Source organism: Centroberyx gerrardi, chromosome 7 (genome assembly GCF_048128805.1).
Source record: "Centroberyx gerrardi isolate f3 chromosome 7, fCenGer3.hap1.cur.20231027, whole genome shotgun sequence".
Lineage (NCBI taxonomy): Eukaryota > Metazoa > Chordata > Actinopteri > Beryciformes > Berycidae > Centroberyx > Centroberyx gerrardi.
This window is the reverse complement of record NC_136003.1, coordinates 15,205,209-15,231,655: the sequence shown is the minus strand read 5'-3', so window position 1 is coordinate 15,231,655 and position 26,447 is coordinate 15,205,209. Positions and strand designations below refer to the sequence as shown.

The window sequence follows — 26,447 nt, the reverse complement described above, 5'->3', positions numbered from 1 at the left end:
GCAGAAACATTGGCCAATATATTTACTTTCTAGACCCTTCATAATAGAAGAGAATTCACCAAAGGAAATCATATCAGTCAGTTTTAAATCATGTAGAGCGTTCCATGTAGAGGGAGTTGAGAACTTAAAATGTTTTTCTACCCAGTTCAGTTGGAACGTGAGGGACAGACATCTGCAGAACAGGTAAGATGGAAGCATCCAAAGGTTTGCGTGTGTAAAAACGTGTACGAAACTGTTACCACTGGCAAAAAAGTAGCGAAGCTGATCTAGTTACAGGAGGTGCAGAGGACTGCGTCACTCACATGAGCAAATACCTGTCCTGTCCTTTTTTGCGGGTTTGTCTCAATATGTAATATTGGGCGTTTCTAGCAAAATGTGCAAAATATTGGGAGGAGAGTCTACAAATAGATTCATTTGAACATCTAATGCGATTTACCAAGACTGGAAGTAACTGCAGAAAAGGTATTTGTGCGTGTAATACGCAGAGAGAGCAGGTATTAATCAGACATCCATTCAGAGCTGGAGGCTCTGAAAGTGAGATGGAGACGTCGGCTGCGGCAAAATCAGAGAATTTGTCGACAACAGGTGTTTTCCAACTGTGAAAACATTTTTGAAATGCCAAAAGCAAAAATCATACAAACAAATTGACTGTCAAGCAACGCAATTTTAGAGCTTTTGGAAGAACTAAGGGACAATCTACAGCCAGTCACCCATAGGAGTCATGCAATATGGAGGCTCGACTGCCAGCATTATTATTATAAACTAGTTCAGTGAAGTGAATTAATATTTAAAAAGAAATATAAAGTGACTAATTAAATTCACATTTAAATGATGCATTTACATCACTAAAAACTTAATAAAATGTTCACTAAATGTATCAATTAATGATTTCATTTCATTATTTTGCTGAATTTAGAAATTTATTTGCAAAATGATTTTGAAAAATGCATTTAATATAGTTTTTTTTATTATTCCACTTTTCATTCAAGCTCTCCATGGTTGAAAGTTCTCCAAACTTGCAAAAACCTCATTTAAACTATTTTCAGTTGATCAGCCGCAATGGGAGAATTTACAACATGCGATCTGTTCAGCTGCAAATGCAATTTAGCGTATTATTTGGGATCTTAGTAAATCAGGCCCTTAGTGTGGTCTCAGTGGGAGTCTGGGTACTCTCCATGGTGCTGAAATTTAAAGAGAGACAGTGTGTGTGTGTGTGTGTGTGCGTCTGTGTGAGTCATCCATTAGAGTTGCCTACAGGCCAACAGGGAGAGAGAGGGACCTTATACCATCCTGGCTATTGACTCAGCCTGGCTCACTCTCTCTCTGTGGGAGTCTGGAGTGTGTGTGTGAGAAAGAGGGAGAGACAGAGAGAGAGTGTATGTGTGTGTACATGCGTGTGTGTGTGTACCTGCGGCAGGGCTTGGACCACCGTATCCAACAGGGCTCTCATTCCCGTAGCCATCTTCAGCAACTTCAGAACTGTGTGTGTGTGTGAGAGAGAGAGAGAGAGAGAGAGAGAGAGAGAGAATGTAAGTGTGGGCATTTAGAGGGGAAAATCCCTCAGGTTCAATTACAGACTAAATGGGAAACATCAAGCTTTGGAAAGGTCAGTTCTAAATTTACACCCAGTGTAACACACACGCACACACACACACACACACACACACACACACACACGTACATGCACACACACAAATAGGAGAGAATAGTGCAAGGTATAAAGCCATTCTCTGCTGCTATACTATGGCTAACTGACCATGATAAGTTGTTTACAGCGTCTCACCAGTTAGCCCATATTTTAACACAGCAGTTAGACCGAATCAATATTCTATTTAGCTGAGAGGATTTGGAGGAGGTAGAGTGAGGTAGAGATAGGTTATGCTTGAGTATGTGTGTGTGTGTGTGTGTGTGTACCTCGTGCTATCCTTAGTACTCTCATGATCCTGATGATAGTGGGGTTGATGGGCAGCGCAGCACTGATCTCAATCTCCTCCAGGGTGATGCCCATCACTGACAGCAGCACTATGGCCAGGTCCAACTGGTTCCACCTAGCACACGCACACACACACACACACACACACACACACACACAAGCACACACACACACACACACACACACATGCACACACACACACACATACTCAGACATAAATGGAGGAAGGTGCACACAAGAATACGCCACACATACATACAAGAACACACAAACACATGCACACACACACACACGCAAACAAGTGTGCAGACAAACACATTATACACACTCTCACCCACACACAGACAGAAAGGTATTAGGTTAGTAATATGCAAAAGTTACAGGTCACAGTTACAAAGAGAATATGGCTCTTGATTCACACACTCTAGCAGATACAAGAGAACACACAGACACACACACACACACACATAAACACACACACCTGCACAGCACAGTACCTGCAGTTCTGCCTGAGCAGGCTGGCACCTGTGGCAGTGTGTTTGTGTGTTACCTGCTACTCCATTGACCCAGTTCTAACGCTGGCCTGGGAGTCACCTCAGCCTATAAATCACACTATGCACAGTGACTGCTCACTGCTGCTGCTGACGTTACATAAGAAGAGACAAAGTGCCAGACGATAACTGCGTGATAGATTCTCCCTATAGCCGCCCATCTCTTTCTCGTTTCATCACTCATTTGTCCTCTTCCTTTTTGTGTCTTTGCTTTCCCTCTTATACATCATCTCTCTCTCTCTCTCTCTCTCTGTGCCACCTTATCTCTCTCACTCTTACCAATTTTCTATATCCTCTCTCTCTCTCTCTCTCTCTCTCTCTCTCTCTCTCTCTCTCATCTTTGTCTTCGCCAACTAAAATGGGTCAATGACATTAAACTACCATCACCATCAGTGTAATCTGAGCACCCAAATCTGTTTCCGCCTTTAATTAGTCATCACATATCCCTGAAAAGAATAAGACCCAATATCAGTCTCATCATCACGCACATTTGGCTGAACGGCAAATCAATTAGCCCGGACTCTGAGTGAATGAATGTGGGAGTGAACAGATCAGTGCTGAAGTGTGTTTCCCATTGGAGTGGGCTATCTACCTGGTGCCATTACAGTAGGAGGAAGGGAAACGACAGTAATAACACAGAACAAATAGACAATGTTAGACAGTAGTTAAACAGGCATGACTGTTTTTTTTTAAATTTATTAATTTTATTGTGAATCAGGCCTGGGTTCATTTCGCTCGGTTAAATTAACCGAGGAAGTGGATTTTCTTCAAAATTAATATATTGAAAAAACTCTCCACATGAAAGGATTGTCATATTCAGGCTATTACGAAATAATTGAAAACGAAAACTCAATCATTAGCAAATAAATTTCTATTTGCATTATGAAATTACTTTGATTTGATAATGAATAGAGCCCCCAGGCAAGATACAACTAATTATTATAAAGAAAACTGTTAAAACTCCTTTCTTACGAACAGAATGTTTGAGGATGTTTCTGTTTTTCTTTGACAGTGGGCTTTATGCTGCGGAGGGTGACAGGACAGACAGAGCTGATGACAAGTGACATACATCATGGGCCCCACTCATGATGTATGTCAGCTGCATGGCGTACAGTATGGCTTAGTCAACTTAGCGACGGAACGCCTCTAAGCCTGCTAGCATATTGCGACATATTCATAATCCTCTATATCGTCTAAGCTGTTATCCCCTGTCTTATGTGTAATGATCAAAGCAAGAGCTAGATTTGTAAAGCCATTACACTTTGAACTAAATAACTGTTTATTGTGGCACTATATACATTATGTGTTAATTCAAGAGATTACGGCACATGCCTCATGCTTTACTGTTTAATGTTATCACATCAAATACATGATAAGCGACTTAGCTGAACAGACAAAAAAATACATAATGTCATGAAGGGAAAGCACTGAGAAATGTTGCGTTTTGAAATGGAAAGTTCACTTTACAGTATCTACTCCAAAAGGCACTTGTGTTTTCAGACTAGACGCTGAAAGGGCATGAGAACAGCTGTTTCTCTGTCAATCATCATGCTGTTTCCCTTTGAGTACAGTCTACCTCTGGATAGCAGACTAACAAATCCCATAGTGTAGAATGGAGGAGCTTTAAGATGATATCAAAACTGTCTCGTGTACTGCAGTGTGCACTCAAAGGGGAATGCATGTGTACACAGTGATACGAGTGCAAGCATGCACACACACTTGCATACAGAGAGAGAGTTAAAGAGAGAGAGGGACACACACACACACACACACACACACACACCGCCTACACATACAAACGCACACTGTACCTGTCTTTGAAAAAGCGACGGAAGCCAAAGGCGATGAGTTTGAGCACTGCCTCCAGCACAAAAGTGGAGGTGAAGAAATAGTTGCAGTACTTCAGGGCAAGATCCAGAGACTATAGGGAGAGAGAGAAAAAGAGAGAGAGAGGATGGAGTGTGTGTGGAGGGGTAGGAAGGGGGTGGGGGTGGAGGGTGGTAACAGCAGGCAAACCACTAGTGTCTGGAATTGTTCCCACTGTTTGTAGAGTAAAATCAAGCATGCCAGAGGCTAAAACAGAGCTTCCTCCATTCATAGGACAAACACTCATGCGCTCACACATTAATGTCCCCTCCCTCACAAACACACATTTTCGGGCTAAATTATATTTACACAGGATTCAATTATTGCAGAGGCTTGCGTGGTTTAAATGTATTTAAGGATACAAAGAGGATTGTCTTGGCCATCCGGTCCGGCTTCATATTACTACAGAGACTGCAAATTATTTTGTTCGCTTTTTTTCCCCCCTTTCATAAATAGAGCTGCAACATGTAAGCTTCTAACAGCAAGTCTGAGGCTGCCAAATGTCAGGACCATCAGCTTACAAATATAGCCAAGACCTTTTGATATTTACATTCACAGGCTGTTGGTCTGTTTGTTTGAGAAGGCTTGCTCCATATAAAAGGTCAAACGGGCAACTTATCTCAATGATAATCGCTTCTCTCTCACTGACAACAATTGCATCAGGCTGTTGGGAATGTTGAACGAAATGCTGAGGGGCCGTAAACCCTTCATTCATCACATGAATGTACAGAGACACATGTACCGCACTGCTAACATCACTCTGACAGCTGCAGCAAATAAAATAAGCTCACAAACTCTGTAATAAAATCAGCACAACGCAGTAACTCTTCCTATTCACAACACATGCAATAGAGTCTAGATGTTTGTCACAGCTTTGTGAGTGGAGTTAACTGTGATTGGTTTAACCGCCATTGGAAATGAGGGTGGCTTATCACATTTACACTCATACCAGCGGTTGCCGCCACTGCATCTTTCATAAAATGCTGCTGTTTGGGGGAGTGAGTGGCTGTGACTAGATGCCATGCTAGGATGCAGGCAAGCAGCCACTGAAAACTCAACATAGGGGAGAAGGGAATGTCCTCCCTATATACTGTAGATGAAGCATATAGGACATTACCCATTTCTTGTTCTTTTGTGAACAAGGCAGCTTTCTATGAATCTGGCGCTGTACCATTAATCAGATTGAGAGCTTTGGTGCACAAAGGTCTAATTGTTTACATACATGCTATTAAAACCCCCTGTCTATCACCTAACACGCTTCAACAGATGCACATGCACAATCAAACCTGTGGCCACACACCACTGCACACCCTGAACGCCACACACCACCCCGTCCCTACACCCTCCTGCAGGTATGTAACCACCAAACACACACCTACACACACACACACACAGAGACGCTCTTCCTTACATGGGGCTGGTTGTAGTGCTCCAAGGACATGGTGATGACGTTGATGCAGATGATGAAGGTGATGATGAGGTCCAGGTAGTGGTTGGTGCACAGTGTGTGGATCATCAGACGCACGCTGCCATAGCTGGAATAGTAGGGCAGCTTCTGGGCCTCTGACGGTAGGAGAAGAGATTAATGAAGCCTTCACATATCCATTTTATATTCTCAGAAGAGGAGTGTTTTCTCATGTCATTGCGAGTTCTTCTACTGATTCCAAACAAACCGCTGTGGCTGCCGCCAGAAATCTAAAACTTTGTAAAAGCTTTTGTAAAAGCTTTCATGAACTGGCTATAGATTGAATCACTACCGTTACATCAGTTGGCGATAGAGAGTAGCAAAATGGATTAATAAGAAAATATGGCAGATTATTTAAAGTTTCATTGCAGTAGCATGCAGTTATGGATAGAACCTGGCTATATCTCTAAGACTGCAGTATACCGAATACTGCTTTATAGGCTCTGTCAGCTTAGACTATTTGACAGTAAGTAAGTAAAATGACAGAAACTTGTTCAGATTGGAGAACACACCAGAGTCATTAACACATATTGTTCAATTGAGTTTGATGAGGAAGTGTGGACACTATTTTGCTGCCACATTTATAAAACTAAGCACTAACACTACATTTTTAGTCTAGGGTTGTCCTTAAACATAAAATGACACTTAGCCCTAGATTATCTTCACCATGTTTCATGCACACTTCAGGACTTGTCTTAACCCAGAGTTAGAAGATTCATACTGGGCTCTTGTTAGTCCAAGGTTAAATTAAATTGACCCAATATTACATTCTCCAATGATGCCTAGCCAGTTCTGTTCTCAAGATGAATCTCTAGTTCATATTTTAGGAGAAAAAGCAACTTAGTTTGTGTTTAACAAAATTAATAGGCCAGTGCCTGCCTTGATCAAAACGATCAGCAATGCAGCCAAGGGCAAAATAAAATCTAGAGTTGTTGGTTAAGTAAATCTGATAACACACTCTCACGTAGATTGCATTTAATATTTTATTTGTATGTCAGCCATCCCTAACCCTATCCCTTTTATAAGAGTTTCTACTGTAACATTAATTTAGCACTTTTTCAAGCTATGCCAGTTACTTAAAAATTTATAGAAAAACTTCTTAAATAAATTGTTCTGTTTGTTCCTGTCCTAATGAAATCCTGTCCAGACAAGGATAGATCAAAGCTAATGACTCTCATCATTTCTCCTCCTGTATCTTTTCTCTCCTCTCTTCAAATTACTTTTCTTCTTCTCTTCATTCACTTTTCTTTCTCTCTCATTCCTGACCTCCTTAACTTTCTTAACTTTTTTTCTGACTATCTCTAATAGTTAGTCCTGTGGGTAAAAACATCCCTTTTAACATGTTAAGCATGAATTCAAAACTGGGTAAGAAAGACTTGGTAAGAGAGTGAGCACACACCCATATGTTTGAGTGTGTGAGCCACAGAATACCAAGTAAAGCTGATCTGCATGATATCGGCTGTCATTGTAATCGCCTTTTCTTTGGGACGTTCACACCACATTACCTCTCCCTCTATCTCTGTTTCCATCACTCTTGCTTCCTATTGCACACATTTTCATCAATTTTGTTCAAAGCTCTACATCTTAATAAAAAGTAATTCTTGATTCTTGATTCTTGATTGACCTGTCATGATACCAAGCTGGATACAGTGAGCTATTTAGGCCTTCTTATTAGGAACTGAGATGTGCATGTTCTATGTATTTGTATGTTTGTTATGTATGTTGTTTTTACAATGTCAGTGTCCATAGTGATTTGCCCTTCGGAACAATCAAGTTAATCTCATCTTTTTTTCATCATCCCATCTGATCTCATATCGTCTTATCATTCTTACCCCACTTGCTCTTCCCTCCTCCTCTTCCTCACCTGACCCTATCTTTCCTTTTCTATCCCTCTATCCTTGCCTCTCAGTCTTCCTCTTCTTGCCTCTGGTGTTTTATTTTCTCTTCTCTTCCATACCCCTTCCATTCCCTTCCCTCTCCCCTCCCTTACTCCTCCTCTTCTTTTCCATGCGCCGCTGGCGTTTCTCCTCGCGGCGCTTGGCCTCCTCCACCTCCTGGTGCTGCCGACACTTGTGGAAGTTCTCCACCACCACGCCCACAAACATGTTGAGGACGAAGAAGCTGACGATGAGGAGGAAGGAGATGAAATACAGCAGCATCCACGGGTTGTTGTTGATCACCGGCTGGGGTTGGGGTGTGTGTGTGTGTGTGTGTGTGTGTGTGTGTGTGTGTGTGTGTTTGGCGGGGGTTTTATGAGAAAGGGAGAGAAGTGAGGAAGGAGTGAAAGCAAATATGGTGTAAGGGAATTAGCATGAGTGATGGGGAAGAAGAATGGGAGGAAGGAAGGAGAGAAGGGGAGGGGGCAGGAGGGAAGGAGAGAAAGTGACAGAGTTAGGGAGGGAAAAATGCAAGAATTAGTGGAACAACACAGGGCATGGTACATTTGTCATTTTTATCCATAAAATTGTTATCCAAACTGTGTTTTGGATCAGCGAGGGAGCATCAATCTTAATATTAAGGAGATGCATCCCATGCCCGCGCAGCTTGTGCAAACACTGCGGAAATCTGAAACGAGCTATGAGACAAAATAATGACAAAATAAAACAGTGGGTCCATGTTGGGGGGGATAGGCACGCATGCAACAAAACTTGAAACTGTTCATCTATGTCATATTAGAGGAATTCACATTGAACCCAAAGCTTATAATACATAACCTATGATTTCCATATAATACAGACTTCCTGATTTTAATGTACAACTTGTATACACAGATACCTGCTGGTCCACTCCGACTGCGTCCAGCCCATGGTACATGATGTTGACCCAGCCGTCCTTGGAGGCGAGGACAAACAGGGACATCAGAGCCTGGACAACAATAGGCACAATGTTATCCAGAGATATTCATTACTTTATGGTGAAAAAAACAATTTCCATCCAATTACATTATGTGCTCGTACTTACATGCACACAAAACACACACACGTGACACTGACCTGTCCCAGATTGTCGAAGTTGTACTTATGGTGGACCCACTTGTAGTTGGCCTGCAGACAGTCAGACTTGTTGGTGATGTTTTTCACATCAGGGCCGAAGCAGTAGAAGAACTTGCCTTTGAACAGCTGTCAACAGAAGAACAACGGGACAACGCTTTTGATGCCGTCTGACTGCTCAAATCAAAACAGCGGAATAAACCTTCGTACGCCCCTCCAATGAGATGAAAGAGCGCTCCTGAGTGAAATAATGAGCCGGTCAAAGATCTCACCGATTGAAAGTGTTGTGTAGTGATGAAAGAGGCAGGAAGACAATGAGGGTACGTTTGAGAGAGAGAAAGACAGAGAGACAGAGAGAGAGAGAGAGAGAGAGAGATATGCATGTGCATGTGTGTGTGACAAAGCCATAAAGGAGAGGGAGGGAAAGAATTAGATAAAAATCATGGTGATGAGAGAAGTTAGAGAAACCGTAGTGCACACAAATAAAGTACAAAGCAAGTGCCTCGAATAAAGCCCATATAATATACTTCATGAATAGATAAGACAGAGATATATACTGTATATATGCATCACTCAAAGACGCAGAGGGAGTCAGGTGTTCTGGTCCCTACCTGTACCCCCAGGATGCCGAAGATGATGAAGAAAGCGCAGCAGATGAGGACAATGTTGCCGATGGGTTTGAGAGAGGTGATGAGGGTCTCCACCACCAGCTTCAGACCTGGAGCCCTGCTGATCACCCTGGAGGAGGGAGGAGGGAGGAGGGAGGAGGGAGGGAGGGGGAACGGGTAAGATGAGAGAAAGGAAAGAAATGAATGAAAGCGAGGGAGATGGGGAAAAAAGTAACAGTTTGACCTTGTGAAGATAAAGCACACAAAGTACAGAACCGTCACACTTTACAGCATGGTCATTGTTTGCCAAAAAGTAAACTGAGTGTACAGATCAACTACAACAACAGCAACAACATACAATGACTTGCTTTTTTACTAAATCCCCTCTGCAGTAGTTCCTCCTTACCTGAGGGGGCGCAACGTCCTGAGCAGCCTGAGCACTCTGAGCACGCCCAGGATCTTAGCCCCGCCCGCCATGGACACCACGATGTCAATCAACGACACAAAAACCAGGAAGCCATCCAGAATGTTCCAGCTACTCCGCAGGTAAGCCTGCTCACCTATATACAGACCCATGGAAACCACCTGGAGAGGGACAGAGAGAGAGAGGAGGAGTACATATTGGAACATGGACGTACATTTATCCATAGGGTAACTTAAACACATTGAAAGGACTTTTGCATTGTGTCTGTTGTGTACAATAAACTGTCAAATAGGCAGTAAGACAAATGTGTAGTGAACAGGGAAACAAAGTGAAACCAAGAGAGCGAGAGAATGAGAGAGACGGGAAGTGATTCAGAAGAAGAGAGAAAGGAGTCGTCAGCAGCTGTAGGTCACAAGAGGCTGTCTGTTGACACTAACGAGACGTGCGACACACACACACACACCTGCACACACATGAACACAAACACACATGAAAACACACTCCCTCACCTGGCTGCTGAAATGTACAATGTGTGTGACACGCATGCACACACACTCTCACCTCTTCAAACAGCACCTGCTCTGGCTAGAGAGAGCCCAGAGCTGACACTGACTCCATCTGTCACGCTCACACACTATAACTACAGTTAGTGCTGGGAGGGAGCTGTCACACACACACACACACACACACACACACACTCACACACACAAAGAGAAAGTGAGAGACAAACAAACACAACACACACAGTCACAGAAAATTGTGCCCATGGTTGGCAATGACACACACATGTGCACGCCACTAACACACACATACGCACCATGCATCACTGTAAGCGGTGCGCAGGTAGCAGTTTGATTTATGTTTAATATACGGGGGTGCAGTGGTAATGGCTCAATGCCTTTGCCCTTGGCTTGTAAAAAGGTTACTGTAAAACCAATTGACATATGATGGCACTTCCCCATAACCCCTCTGTAACCTCGAGAGAGAGAGAGAGAGAGAGAGAGAGAGAGAGAGAGAGAGAGAGAGACTGAGTCATGGGTATTGTACAAGCACTGTGCTGGATCCAGTGGTTTCCTCAGCATCAACAGGAGCATTAGGCCCACTTAGGCAAAAATCTGCGGCTGACATTTGAAGCTGTTTGCCGAGTGTCCGATAACGCTTCAGAGGGACTATGGGGGTTAGCATGCAAACATATCAAAATGGTTGAAAGATCAGTGCTTAGCAAACATCTTAGGCCTGCATGCCAAAAAGTAAACCGAGCATACAAAATGTTGGGGCCAACTTCCTATTGATTTGCACCACCGTTTTTACACAATCCATGTTTCTGTTTTTTATCATTCTTTAATCTGTTTCCTCTCCTTCACCTACATCTCCTCTTCATGACTGAAGTGCATTTAAAGTCACAATGAAACTGCATTTTGAAAGCATCTTGCTTCCTTAATGTGATGTATTTATTTACATGTATTAGGGCGGGACATAGCGCAGGGAGGGGTCATTCGAAGGTGCGAACCAATATGTGAACTGTGAGGGAGAGAAAGGCAGTTTCATTTGATGGGAGGTGCGGAGGGGCGGGATTGTTCAAAAATCTGTGATGGTTTCAATGGTTGGAATTTTTTTGTACGCGTCCTGGTACATGATGAAGCCACCACTAAAGATTTTCTGTCAAATTGTCAAATAGGTGTATGGTATGATAATTAGAATGAGCTAAAAGTTCCACTGTGACATTAATCAGTAAGCGATCATAGCTTTCACTTGGCCAGTCTATGTCCTGTAAATATCACACTACAGTTGCAACAATAATGTACCATAAAATCACAATTAAATAGAGACTTAAGTTGTATACATTGTGCCACTGACCAGGTATATTAATATATGTTCTGTTTTAGAGCTTTTAGCACCAACAAGTTCATTTGGGTAAAAGCTCAAAAAAAACATTATACGAGTCCACAATGTCTGGATTTCCTGCATCTAGCTTTGAGAAAGAACATTTTGTGCACACTCACAAAGACTCATTGAACTGTCTAATATTATAGGAACACTGTGTACATTCTGTATTGGAATTTACCTTTAAATTCTAGAATCAAAAGCTCCAGTCTACTCTATGCCAATATCTGTAGTTTGTAGAAAATAAGTATATGGGTAACTGTATGATGTATACAACTGCAATCATGAAAACTGCTGAAGGTATTTTGGATCGCACTCCATTGTGTCTGAGCCTCTAAAAGGTTCTGCAACATGCTGACCAATTCCTCAACCCTGCTGTGCTGTGCATTTTATTTGGCTGCATCTTGTGTACTGTACTAAGCTTAGTGGTGGAGTCGTAGGGAGAGATTGATGTTATACAAACACACGCCGACACACCTACACACACTCGCTCTCACACACACACACACACGCAGACACATAAGGCGCAGGCAGACACAGACACAGACACAGAGGGAGACGTGTAGCGCTCGGCCAGGGGGCTGACAAGTCTGTGGCTCCTTGGCTGCCTGTGATTGGTTAATAATTGATTGCGGGAGTGCATAATTGATGGCCCGCTTGTGCCAAAGCCTTCCGCAGAGAATACAGAGACAGTGGCGGAGAGAAGGACGGAGAGAAAATAAGAGAAAGGGAAGACGGTGAAAATAAAGGGAAGAGGGTCAGGAAAAGGACTGTGGCGTGGAGGAGAGACGGACTCTAAGGAAGTGGAGAAACAGAACTGAAAGAGAGAGAGAGAGAGAGAGAGAGAGAGAGAGAGAGAGAGAGAGAGAGAATGGGGGCAGGGGGTGTGCTGGAGACGGAGATGGACCGCGTCCACGAGAGAAGACTAGCTGCTAATTAATGACATCGTTTAATTGCTCTCGTCTCGAAAGGAACACGGGATTGCCAAAAAAGAGCGGTAGGGAAGGGATTTGGGGGGGGGGGCAGTGACGAGAAGTGAAGTCAGTGAGAGAGACGGAGAGGGAGCGAAACACACATGGGAGGAGACTGGGAGACAGAGAGAAGGAAAGGAGGACAGGAAAGATGCCAGAAAATGGGCAAAAGAGAGTAAGGGGGGAGGGAACGATTGTCCAGAACCAATAAGTGCACTTCACAGGGGGCTCATTGGCAGTAATAGAGAGACAGGTTGTAAAATGTTACCTTGAGTGTCATCTCGCCCACAAAGATGGCAGTAAAGATGTAGTTGGAGATGGTGAGGAAGACTCTTTCCTAGAGAGAAAGAGAGGGAGAGAGACAGACAGAGAGAAAGGGAGGGAGAGAAGAGAGGGTTGACGGTTAAGATAAAGGAGATGGGGCAAAAATGTATGCAGGAACTGCCCAATACAATGGAACTGTAATCATTAGCCTGACATACCAGGATGAGGTAGTAATGATATATCTTCTTCATCAAATCATTTTGAAGTGTTATTCACATATTAAATTAGGACCATAAAATGTCATTAAAATCAAAAAGTAATATATGACTGTTAGCGTCCTCTGTCGGCGTGGTCTGTAACTTAATAAATAATAAAGTCACATTTCCACAATAGAGATGAGTAAGCTAGCAGAGATCCAACAGAAACGTCTAGTGAAGTGGTAATATATCACCGTGCAAAATACTGCAATAACAATACTGCTTTGTCATTTGCTTTTTCGGCTCGAGAACGAAATGTGTTGCCTGTGGCACCGTCCTCCATCCTTCAGTAGTTGTAAATGCGGGGGGGGGGGGGGGTTATTATGGGTAGTAAAATCGTACTTATTGCACCGTTAAACTAATAAAATTGAATGCAAAAAGCCATCACAAAACGGCTACGCCTACACACACACACACACACACACACACACACAGATTCACATGGGCTTACCAGGCTGCCCTGCAGTATCTTGGGCCTCTCCAGAGCCACTGTGATACAGTTGGAGAAGATGAAGGCCAACACCACGTAATCAAACAGCTTATGGGCTATGATGGACTGGCACATCTGTCTGAACCTGGTGGAGGAGAGGAGAGGAGAGGAGAGGAGAGGAGAGGAGAGGAGAGGAGAGGAGAGGAGAGGAGAGCAAGCGAGAGGGGGAGAAAAGAAGGAAGGGTAATGGGAAAATAGAGAGGAGAAAAATAAAGAGGGAAGGGAGCAGAAGAGAAGGAATGAGTTGAAGATGAAGAAAGACAGGTAGGGAGGAATGCAGAGAAATATAGAAAACGGTGAGGTAAAAAACTCAAATGCATCACAATTCAGCCAAAAAGAGACAGAAGAGAGGGGGAAGGAGAACACGTAGTAAATAAGTGTCACTCGCTCTATTCAAACACAACAAAACAAACCCTTCCGTCTCCTCTGAATGACAGTCGAGCTCCCTGACAGTGCAGGGGAGCTCCCTCGCATCTCGGTGAGTAAATAGCCTCATTCAGTCCCTGATTACATCGCTCCTAAATCAAAACAAATTACATTAACAACACTCTCAGAAGCAGCAGCCTCCCAGGTACAGTGCTCAGCAGGGAGAGCACAATAAAGAGGGAGAGAGAGGGAGAGAGAGAGAGAGAGAGAGAGAGGACATACTAAATATCCATTTCAAAACTTAACTCTGTGTACTGCCAAAAAGCAATTAAATATCTTCACTGCAGCGTTCACCGGATAAGATGAAACGAAGCAGAATGAAAGGCTATCGTCAGATTTCAAATAGGAAGGGTCCATTTGTTCAAAATGATTTTGGAGTGCACACGGCAGACCTTTCGGTGTCTTTCATTTAAAATATACTCCACTGTGCCTTTTCAAACGCTTCCTCTGTAAATTTTAATACAACAACATAACATCATGAGCAGTACTAAACTTAATGTATCACCTGTGGTATTAAATCCCCCCCCCCCCCCCCTTAAGCCTATTTCTTGCTGACAAACAGCAGGGGAAGAGGGTAGAAAATATCCCTTTGTTATCTGCAAGGTGGCGATCGATACTCTAATCTAGCCCTTCTCTCTGTGAAAACTTGGCAACCCGTCCCTCCTATTGATGAGGTGGGGAGCAGAATCTGGCAACCCATCCTTGATATTGATTTGGTGAGTGGCCGGGGCTATATACATCCTGCGGCCAGCCGATAAGGTTTGGCGGAACAGTGGAGGGGAGTCTATTGGAGACTGTGGGGTGACTCTATAGCTACTGGGTGGGTCTAGAGAGAGTGTGAGCGTAATTATGTGCAAACACATAGGCATATACGCATGGCGTTGTATAAAACAACACATGTTGAACCAACTCTCACCTACAAATAAGTGGACAAACACACAAATGCACCCGCAACTCGCCAGCATGGGCCGGATCGCGCCGATGCACCGTTGACACGCGCTCATCAAATGCAGAGCGTACCAAAACAACACACAAGGAGCTGAAGAAGGAAAAAAGAAGGAGCGAGGGATGATGGTGACTCACTTGTTCCGTGGGGAGAATAGGAAGACAGACCAGTCCTCTCTGGTCTCACACCAGTCTGGTCTGTACACCTCTAACATCTTCTGGATACGGAAACACAAGCTCTGGATGGAGGGAGAGCATACACACACACACACACACAGACACACACAGAAATGGTTAGTCTTTTCAAGATCTCCTCAAGGAATGTATCCTGAATAATGTTGAACAGAAATTACACATACACACAAACACATAATTGCACACACACACACACACACCTTACACAAAATGCTCATGCAGTATGCACACAAAAAATACACACAGAGACACAGAAACTCCCTATTTAAAATGCCTATTTAAATTATTTACAAAAGTGAAACACTTCTATAGCAACACCTCAGAGCATCTTCCAACATTACCATCTGTCTCTCTCTCTCCCCCGCTGTCTAAATAGTCCTTTCTAATTAACCTTGTTTCGTTCCTACACAGACTTGTTTACAATGAAAACAATGAGAGTCCCATGGGGCCTGGGTGATAGGGAGTGCAGGCTTTGTACAAAGCACTTGAAAATCCTACACAAGAGAGCAGGAGATTATTGTATGTGTAAAATCTTGTACTTAAACACAAAAGCTAATGGTTCGGTTATAGAGGTATCACACGGCTGGATTGTGTTATTTTTTTTCTTTTCAGATGCAGTAGCATAACATCTTAGGGATGCTTATCTGTATCTGTGGGTTTGGATTGTGTATTATTATAGGAAAGTGACATGGCTTCATTACCACACTTTCAAAACTGTGACACAATCAGAGTCTTTTGCTCATTCATTCACTTGCGAGCACATTCACACAGACTCATTCCACCACTCACCTTTCATTTCCCTCCCTCCCACACAAACGTAATGCCAACTCACATAGTCGATTTCATCATCCAGGTCCTCCCGGTCCTTGCTGCGTGTGTTGACCTGGGGGAAGACTTCGGCCAGCAGCTGGCTCTGGGGGTGCGCCCCTCCAGCCTGCCCAGCCTGGTGTCTCAGCGGGGGCTGGAGGAGCTGTGACAGAGGGGTCTTCCCATTGCAGTCCTGGTGCACCCCGCCCAACCCTCCCAGACCGCCCGGCCCACCGCCGCCGCCTCCGCCGGAGAAGCTCTTCTTCCTGGGCTGAGCGTGGAGCGTCAAGGGGAGCAGCGGGTGGTGCGGCGGCGGCAGAGGGTGCGGGGGTCCCGGGACCTGCAGCAGGTGGGGCAGCTCCAGTGACAGAGCCCTTCGGTCCCGCCTGGGCACGAAATGGCCCGGGATCATAGGATGTGGGAGGTGGAGAGGGTGGGGGGCGACGGGGGGAGGAGAGAGGAGGGACTCCTCCTCGTCTGGGTGGACGTGGTGGAGGTGATGGTGCGGGGACGAGGAGGCGCGGGGGCCCCGGATACGAAGACTGCCCCCGACCACGCCGCCCAGAGCCCCCAGGCCGTAGCCATAGGGTCTTGCGGAGGTGGGGGTGAGGGTTGGGGTGGAGGTGGGGGAGGAGGAGGAGCAGGGGCGGCCTCCTCCCAGGCTGTTCCAGCTGGAGCGACGGGCCCACAGGGCCTGAGGATGGGGGGGCAGCGGACGGTTCCAGTTGTGGTAACCCCGGCCCGGATACTGACAGAGAGAGAAAGAGAGGGCAGGGGAGGAAATGTCTTTTAACAGGCAAAATATTTTCCTACAGAACTCCTCACTGTCACGGTGAAGAAAGTGAAACATGAAGAAGAAAATGGAGAACAAAGGACCAAGCCAAAAACAGTATTGATGCCAAGTTCTCTTTGATCACACTGACAACATTTCTTCCATCTACTGTAATTCTGAGCTATGCTGAGGCAGTCTGGAATATCAACAAAAAGAAATAGAACTGATCCAGTGCCTGTGTCCTCATGAGACTCTTAAGACTTTATTCTGATCCATTCAGGACCAACTCCCCCTCCAACACATCTCATAATAATGAAATAAAGTATTTCCATAACACCAATGTAATAATATAGTACTTATCACATAACACTACAATACTCTTATTGAGCAGTCCATGACTTAATACATTCTTAGTCAAATAACAGCCATAGGATTTTATCAGCTAATCCATTAGTCTGTTCAATTGGGAAAAAAAAAAAATGTTTTACACATTATTGTCCTTCTGTAAATCAACAAGACAAGGCAAAACATCCACCTTTGATAGAATGCTAATCAAAGACTAATGTGTGTCAGTCGACATAATGACCAATCAGTTGACCAAGGACTAAAAAACTACACATCCTCCAGCCTCGCTCGTTGTGACCTCTTCCACTCACCACAGCCCTCTGCTCCAGGTTGGCCCTGCCCAGGGAGATGACACTGCTCTTCCTGGAGCCCAGGGCAAAGGTCAACCTCTCTCCTGGGTACAGACCAGCAGGCATTGGGGACAAGTCCAGGTGTCCGTTAGGGGTCAGAGTGCAGATCTTAGGGTCTGTGGGAAAGAGACAAGGGGGGCAGACATGTGGGAAGGAAGGAAGGAAGGAAGGAAAGAAGGAAGGAAGGAGGTAGGGACAAGGGGAAAGTAGAAGGGTAGGAGGTAGAAGGGAACAGAGGGGAGGTGGGTGGATGGGGGGTGGTGGTTTAGAGAGAAGGAAGGAAGAAAGGAAGGAAGGAATAGAGGAAGGAAAGAAGGAAGAAAGGAATGAAGGAAGGAAACACAGAGGGAAGGAGTGAGGGAGGGATGGAAGGTAGGGACAAAGGAAGGAAGGGATAGAGGAAGGAAAGAAAGAGGTAGGGAAACAAGGAGGGAGGGAGAAAGCAAAGGAAGGAAGAAAAGAAAGAACAAAGGAAGGATGGAACGGTGGGGGGGAAAGAAGGAAGGAGTGAGGGAAGAAGGGAAGCATTGATGGATTGAGAAATCAATGGAAAGAGCAAGGGGCAGAAAGAAAGAGAAAGAAAGAGCAGACAAGGAGAGAGAGACAATGGAATTAGAGGGGCAGAGAGGAGAGAAACAGAAAACACAGAAGGAAGAAGGGTTTATTAGTATCATGAAAATATATAACGGCATTTCGTCTGCGTTTGAAAAATGAGCGCATTAAACAAACCCTTCCCCTCTTCCCTCCCTCCTCCTCTGCTGCTGACATGTGAACACAACTCGGTGCTCTCCATCATCGCTCTGTACAGCCGACTAAAACACTGCTGTGGCTAGCTCAGAGAGGCAGGCGGAGGTTTCATTTACACCAAATCTCCTCACAGCAGCCAGACAGGAGCCGGAGTCATAAAAGAGAAAGAGAGGAATATCTGCCGGCGGTTTGTCCATTCTCAAACGTATCTTTTGGGTTGAATAGGCTTCGAGGAACATTAATATGCCAAATGTGTTATTTTATGTACACTGACATTCAAAGGGCACATTTGGGCCTAGGAAAACTGCGATCAGACATTATCGGAGGCCTCCCTAATGTGCTGCAAAACGCTGCGCTACAGCCAGCATCATGCTTTGGTTGGTTTTTAGTAAGTCCACTTTTGTTATGCCTACAGGGAGAGGAAAGGAGGGGAGTGGAGGGAGGGAGAGAGAAGTGGCATTCAGCATACATTATTTAGAGTTTGTGCAGCTTACATTTCAGACTGGAGAAAAGATGATGCTTAGTGATGTTTGTTGTGGAAATCAGAGGGCGGGCAAAGTTTTTGATGCCTGGGGTACAGAGCATCAGCTGACGGCTCCATGGAGTGCTGACCTCTTGATAGGGCTTTGATTCATAGAGCAATTTAGAACGTTGATAAGACTACTATCAGACACATGCAGACATCTGGAGGTAATCAATGCCCCTCTAGCCAATCAGAATCGAGGATTTATCCAGGCCATCATCTAAGAAAACAGTTATTTCCCTTTAGTATAACATTTAGAGCATTTCAGCATTTATGTTCTCAAATGAGTTCCCAAGCCATCAACACAACATTGGCAGCCATGCTAGTCAGTAGTGATGTCAGATGCTAACTTTCCGCTCCTTCTGGTTGTCTTAAAGTCATATCACGAACACATATGCCAAGTAAAATGGGTCAACAAAGATATTACTCTCTTCTGTGTTTTGGGATCACTCTTTCAAGATGCAATTTTGCATGTTTTGCAGTCCTTTGAGTCAGGCAAAAAGCTGGATTCCTGGTATTAAATACATATTCAAGGGGTCAGATGACGCTGGGTCAAGATATTAACAAATGATAAAAGGAGCAAAGTGAAATGTTGCTTTGTTTCAAATCATCATTGAAAAGGCATCTTACATGAGATTGCTTAGTTAAAAGTTCACACTTGTTTAAGGAGGGACGGTTGTGTAGTGATTCTAAATAGTCATAACAGTCAATTATCAATTATTTGGAGAGCTTCATACACAGCTTACACCATATTGCATATTTCTGTGCAACTTCCACCCATATTTGGAGGTGAAACAGTCATACAAACTTCAGAGGTGAGAGAAATGAAGCAAAAAAAAAAAAGGCACAGCAGCTTTCAGTGTGCTGTAAGGCCCCTGGGGGCGTTTGGTACCTGAGAGATGGAGAGAGTCTTTCTGCTTGTCACTCTCCTCAAAATTACAGGAAGACCTGTCATCGTCCGAGTAAGACCGGTTTGCATCCCCCTACATCAGGGACACCAGGAGAGAGAGAGAGAGAGAGAGAGAGAGAGAGAGAGAGAGAGAGAGAGAGAGAGAGAGAGTGAGAAAAAAAGTGTAAAAAGAATGATCTAGTAGCATGAAACAGCCACAAGCAAATTTAAATAGGAACTGCCAATCTCTTGTCCTGTCCTCATTACCCAACTATCTAAGGGGCTATTTTCTCCCAAGATCGCCTAGTTTACTTTCACCCAAGTCTGCCCCAGCTCTAAAACGAAGAAGTGTGATGCTCAATTGTTCCCTAAGAAGAAAGGTAGTGTCACAGTGTTACTGTTGGGGAAAAATCCTCTCATATTTATTCCACCCATTTAAGGCAGCCATTTTCCTCGAGTTGTAGGAGTACATTTCATTTCATGGGTATTTTCTGTGAGAAGCTTTTTATTAAAATGCATCCAACATGGATCAGTATGTACATGTTTTTTCATTCTCTTTCAGTATCTGGATAATAGGGACGTGCTGAGATCCTACTATTTGTATTTGTATCTTTATTTGTTCAACTAACCAAATTAGTATTAGTATCTGTATTCAGATGAAAACAGAAGTGGGTGGGGATAAAACTGGAAGTGGGTGTGGTTTAGACTGACATTAAAAATACTCAAAATTCTTTTTTTTTTTTTTCATGTAATCATTGTCATTGCTATTATAGATTTAGATATTGAGGTACTGTGCACGGATAAGCTGCTTTTTAAAACTGCATTTACTCTGCATATTCTGGTATAAATGAAAATGAAGAAAACTCAAAAGCTTGCCTGCGAGGAATAGCCTATATCTTTGGCTACTGTGCTCCTACTCAAATTTCTAAGTCTAAGTTGTAATTTGTGAAGACAAGCTGCTGAACATAAGTGTTCTGGAGCGATGGGGAAACACAACATCCCTGCTGTAATGAACAGACGCTCAGCGGACAGGGACTCTTAATCCACTCCCTTGCAAAGTCTATCAGCAGAGGAGCAGACCTGCCAACAAAAGCAAAAAACTGGCCTCACTAATGCTAAATAAGTAATCAAAATAATTGAACTATTCCCGTAGCAAACAAAAAGCATACAAACAAGTAACTCTCTTTTTCTTACTCTATTGCAGCTCCGCGTGTGACAGACTGAACACAAACACACTCCGCCCCCTTCTCTTCTGAGTTCAATGAGAAAACGCAGTCATGTTGTTTTCAATTAAATGTGTATTCTCCACGGCTATAGGAATACTATTGAATATATCAAATAATACTGAAAAACTGTCTAAAATGTATTATTTGTGCTTTGCTGAATATGGCATTAGGATTCGGAGACATGGTGCGCTAACTACTGTTTTAAACAGATTATTTATTAGAATTACCAAGATTAATTGTTACTATTTCTGAAATAGAAAGCATGTTGGAGATTGATTGGAAAGATGGAAGAGAGAGAGGAGATAAGAGGAGATGTCTGACCAGGGTCAGACTCAAACCTCATTATTATCACTGTTGTTGGGCAAATCCATGTAGCTGTGTTTTTTTTTTTTTTTTTCAGGAATGAAGAAAAGGATATTCTCATTGATGCCAATTAATTTTTGTTTCAAGGCCCCAAGGGTAAACTAACTCAACATATGAATGACTGTGTACTTGTTTCAGTTGAAGTAAGAATATTAAAAAACATCTAAATGTGTCAAATATGTCAAGACTCTGTCAGTGTTATTATCAGGTTGTAGCAAAAAATGATAAGACCTGTGATTAGTTAGCTGGTCGCATATCACGTATGCTTTTGTTAATTCTCCATTTGCTAAGCGCCTACTGCCAAGATGGCTATCCATGTCTCACCTCAGCTTGGAAACCCTCAACCAAGATGGCAACCAGTAGGTTGAAGAGCACATAGTTGCCAAAAGTCATGAGAGCTACAAAGTAGAGCGCAGCACAGGGCGTGGTGGAGGCCATGCCGTTGTACAGCACCATGTTCCAGTCCTCCTGGGTCAGAATCTATAGCAAATATACACACAGAGAGAATGGACACCAGTATGCACGCACACACACACACACGAAAAACACACATGCACACGCACACACATTTAGATCAGGAAAGGGGCTTGAAGAAAGAGTTTATGTTAGAGCCTGTTTGTGTGTGTGTGTGTGTGTGTGTGATGAAACTCTCCCTACCTGGAAGACAGTGACGATGGCCCAGAGCAGAGAGTCAAAGTTCTTCCTGTCAGGCACCGTGTCTCCTGCATCTGTCTTCAGACTGAACTTACAACCAAAGATATGCATCCCCAGGATACTGCAACACACACAGGGTTTCCTTCCAGTGAAACACGAATCATGACACACACTCTACGCAGAATGCACAGTATAATTACGCCGTCGAATGGGAATCTTGTGCATCTCATAAAACGTCAACATTTCAGGAATTGAAAAAAAATGGCTGATTTCCCCACAGGTGCCCACACACATTTTTGAAAATACACAATGAGTTTTTGACTGTGTGTCATTGGCTCTACAGTTATGAAGCCTGCAGAGCACATAAAGGATCATGTTAACGTTCAATCCAAGGAAAATACCAGAATTAGTCAGATTTAAAAAGAAGAGGGACACACGTACATGCACACGCACACATACACACACACATAGAATATACAGATCCATCACAATCTTCCATTTCTGTTCCATTCTCTGCCTTTCTTTCCCGCTCTCTTCCTCTCTCTCTCCTGTTTCCCTCCCTCCCTCTTTCTGTCTTTTACCTACACCCATCTGTTCGCTGTCTTCACAGTCGTTTCCATTCTCATTCATCACCGCTTTCCGTGGAACAATAACGGGGGAGATTTCAAAAGTTAAAGCCGAGTGGCGCTGGGCGTTAGCTGCCTGCTAAGCGCTAAAAGCTACAGTGGGAAGATGGATAGAGTGAGCGCTACTTGCTCCAGCTAGCGTTAGCTGGCTCCAAGCGCCGGCTCTGATGCCATCTGTCTTGGTGCACTTATGCTTGATTGTTGTGCTGCAGGGATAGAGACGCTGGTTTGGCAGGCACACACACACACACACACACACACATACACAAACACATGTAGTTTGCAGACACACACAAACACATAATTGCAGAGGCACACATAAGCACAAAAGCACACAAAAGAGATAAACTTATCAAACAACCCCGTCGCCCAACACACACACACACACACACACACACACACACACCCCACTGCAGAAGGCACTGCGGACAGCTCCTTGATATTGCTCTGCTCTCTATCAATCTCACCTCACCATTTATTGGACTGTCACTCATACTGGGGCCTTTTGCTACTAGGGAGTAGCCAGTCTATCAGTCTAACTCTCCCTCCTCTCTTTCACACACACACACACACACACACACACACGTCTAAACTATCTCAGTCTCCCTTTCTTTCTCTGACAAACACACACACACACACACACAAACACACAGGCAGACCCAGGGTAACAGCATTATGCCGCCTTACAACTCATCACACCCATCATATAAAAATGATTGCACTTGCAACAATTACCCTAAATTATTCAAATCATAATAATTCTGTTAATACCATCTTCATTTTGGTTTATCGCCCACGGAGGTGGAATTGGAGAGAAACGAGAGCGAGGGGGTGAGGGGAGGTGCCGCATTTCACCACCACATTTCATGGAAATCCGTTCATAAGTCTTTGAGATATCCTGCTGACAGACAGACAAACAAGCTGACTAACCAAAGCATAACCTCCCTGGTGCAGGTAATAATGACAAGATTTAAATGGCGGGGGAGGAGGCAGGTTTCAAAAGCCTTGACACAGCTGAGACATGGTCTGGGCAAAGGGGGGTGCAACAACAATAATTGGAAGGTGGTCCTATTATTTTGCACCATCGGTATTCAGACCTCAGGCTATGGGTGCATGCATCAAGCCCAATGAGCATTTTTTATCTTAATCTGCTGACATTCTACCAAGGATTTTTGGGGGTTGCTTTCAAAGGATTGGAGTGGCAACAAAACAACTTGCCTGGGGCAGCAAAACTATCAGACCCAGTGCTGCACACACACACACACACACACACACACACACACACCCACACACACAGAGAACGAAAAAACTCAGTTCTCTACTCAACAAATACACTCATACTTTTTCCCCTTCTCCCCCTCTCTCTCTCTCTCTCTCTCTCCCCCTCTCTATCTCGCTCTCTCTATCTTTTATGTCTCTCTCTCTCTCCCTTACTCTACAAACTGTTTCCTACTCCACACAATCACACTCAAACTCTGTCTCCCCCCCCTCTCTCTTGATCCCCCCCCCCCCCCCCCCCCCCCCACACACACACACACACACACACACACACACACACGCACACGCACACATACCGGTCCCTCCATCTGTTACCTGAAGATGAAGATGAAGAGCATGAGAAGCATGCAGAAGGTGGCCACGTTGTCCATGGTCTTCATCAGCACCACCAGCTGCCTCCTCAGCGCGGGCATGAACCTCACCAGCTTAATGACCCGCAGCAGCCTGAAGGTCCTCAGCACCGACAGGCCGCCGTCCGCCTGGCCGATGATCTCACACACACTGGGGTATGTGTGAGTGAGAGAGAGAGAGAGAGAAAGAGAGAGAGAGAGAGAGATTTGAAATTGTGAGGAAAAAGAGTCGAAATTGGGAGAGAAAAAAACATATTTTGTTCATTGACAGACGTGTGGCGAGAGTAAGATCAAAAATAAATAGGGATCAAGAGAAAGGGGGGAAGGCACGATAAGGGAAGAGTAGATAAGCGGATAAGTCAGTCTTTTAGGCTAAACAGAAAACGCTCCCAGGCTGACGCTCATTTCCAAGATACAGAAACCTGACCCTTCGACCACACGCAGTCCATACTGCCGCGCGATAAGGAATACTGCTGCATTTTAGATTATGTTCTCCCTATGCCGTTAGACAGTTTGATCTATATTAATCAACCTTCCCCACACACAAGGAGGAAGAGTTTTTCCCTTCGCCTAATCTCATGCTATCACACCAACGCAAAGCTCCATGGAGAATACACAAGGAAGATGGAAACGCTGATTGTAAAAGTATTTTCTGGGGATAAGAGTACATCTTCTGGTTTTAACACTGATTGTTATGAAGCTCATTTGGATGTGAACACTGCCTGCTTGCACAAAGGCAATCTCTCATTCATCTCAGGCTCTGGGTTTTCTGCTTTCTGCCTTTGGGAGAGACTTAGTTATGTTCACAAACAGTCCTAGACCATATGAATTTTGTGAATCCCTCTCAAATTGAGGGATACTTACTAACCGACTAACTACCTAACCAGTAAACCCTATTGCGGAGTGCAGACCTGATGATGACGATGATGCCGTCAAAGATGTTATAGGGGTTCCTCAGGTAGTCGAAGAAGCCGAAGGCAGTCAACTTGAGGATCATCTCCAGGGTGAACATGCTGGTGAAGACGATGTTACAGATCTCCAACACGTTGGTCAGCTCTTCAGGCTGGGTGGAGAGAGAGAGAGAGGAGAGAGAGACAGATAGAGAGAGAGAGAGAGAGAGAATGAAAGGAGCAAATAAGATCAGGAAGTGGGCAGAGACAGAGTGGGGAAAGGATAAAGATGGGTTGAAAGCGTGGGGAATGGAGGAATAAATTGAATAAAAGATAAAAGGAGAGAGAAATTGAGAGGGAAATGAACGAGCGACAGAAAGAGAGAGATAGACAGGTACAGACAAAGAGAAGAGATAAAAACGAGAAAATAGTTGTTATTACACCCGCTGCTTTGCAATCATAGCTGCTGCAACAAAAGATGAGAGGGCCGCCACCGAGCAAACAATCGTACACGCGTCACGTTTCTCCGCCTTTATTGAAAAGGCTGTCACCCAAACTGTCAGTCACTTGAAGAGAGGATTCTCCTCCACCTGGCAAATAAAATCAAGATGCATATCTTATCTTTGAGGGGCAAAGGTCAGAGAAAATGGAAATACACTGAGATTGAAGACACAGGAAAACAAATCGGGGCCCTTTTTTTTAGCTCAGCTGTGCATGTGGAATTGTGAGGGAAAACTTGGGGCACATGATGTCAACGCCAAAGAATAGGCCTGTTAGAGAGATGGGGTGGTGGGATGGAGGGATGAAGAGAAGGAGAAAATGAGAGAGGGAAGGGAGAAAGTGTACAATGTGTGTGTGTGTGTGTGTGTGTATAGTGGATGGTCTCATATACTGGCTGAAAAGGAGAGCATGTTATCTGGAATTGGTAAAAGAAACCACGCAAATAAACAAACAAACACACACACACACAGAGACTGCTAAAGCCAATCCTGGGTCCACAATTTATTTCCATCTGTATTTGTGTGTATGTGCACACTTACTTTTGTCAACATCCTTTTTTTCTGTGTGTGTGTGTGTGTGTGTGTTATGCGCACGATATGGATCAGATGCTTTCTCTGATACCCCCTGTGAATTTCAGTTTCAAAGCCAGCAGAGAAATAACCAGATAGCCCTGCCAAAGTTAGCAAACCATGTCAGAGAAAAACACGCTCTCCCCCCTCCCCTCCCCTAATCCGCTTTTTCTCCCGCTCCTTCTCCCTCTCCATCTCTCTCCATCTCTCTCCATCCCTTTTTCTTTCTCTTTCTGTGTCTCATTATCAGGCGGGCCCATCTCCCCGATCAATATCCTCCCATTGATC

At 44.1% G+C, this 26,447-nt stretch overlaps 1 protein-coding gene across 1 annotated transcript in view; it reads right to left on the bottom strand.

Annotated features, from left to right (window-relative positions):
- Positions 1-26,447, bottom strand: part of LOC139922484 (voltage-dependent T-type calcium channel subunit alpha-1I) — a 136,387-nt gene that overhangs the window by 22,284 nt on the left and 87,656 nt on the right. Inside the window, exons 10-28 of the mRNA XM_071913013.2 lie at positions 25,111-25,262; positions 24,165-24,350; positions 21,949-22,066; positions 21,616-21,771; positions 19,706-19,796; positions 17,505-17,659; positions 16,102-16,824; positions 15,213-15,313; positions 13,665-13,788; positions 12,961-13,029; positions 9,820-9,998; positions 9,417-9,543; positions 8,809-8,934; positions 8,591-8,680; positions 7,806-7,998; positions 5,762-5,913; positions 4,296-4,405; positions 1,915-2,048; positions 1,409-1,479 (exon numbers count right to left, since the gene is read on the bottom strand). Coding sequence (XP_071769114.1) covers positions 1,409-1,479; positions 1,915-2,048; positions 4,296-4,405; positions 5,762-5,913; positions 7,806-7,998; positions 8,591-8,680; positions 8,809-8,934; positions 9,417-9,543; positions 9,820-9,998; positions 12,961-13,029; positions 13,665-13,788; positions 15,213-15,313; positions 16,102-16,824; positions 17,505-17,659; positions 19,706-19,796; positions 21,616-21,771; positions 21,949-22,066; positions 24,165-24,350; positions 25,111-25,262 — 3,057 coding nt within the window. The remainder of the gene's footprint in view (positions 1-1,408; positions 1,480-1,914; positions 2,049-4,295; positions 4,406-5,761; positions 5,914-7,805; positions 7,999-8,590; positions 8,681-8,808; positions 8,935-9,416; positions 9,544-9,819; positions 9,999-12,960; positions 13,030-13,664; positions 13,789-15,212; positions 15,314-16,101; positions 16,825-17,504; positions 17,660-19,705; positions 19,797-21,615; positions 21,772-21,948; positions 22,067-24,164; positions 24,351-25,110; positions 25,263-26,447) is intronic.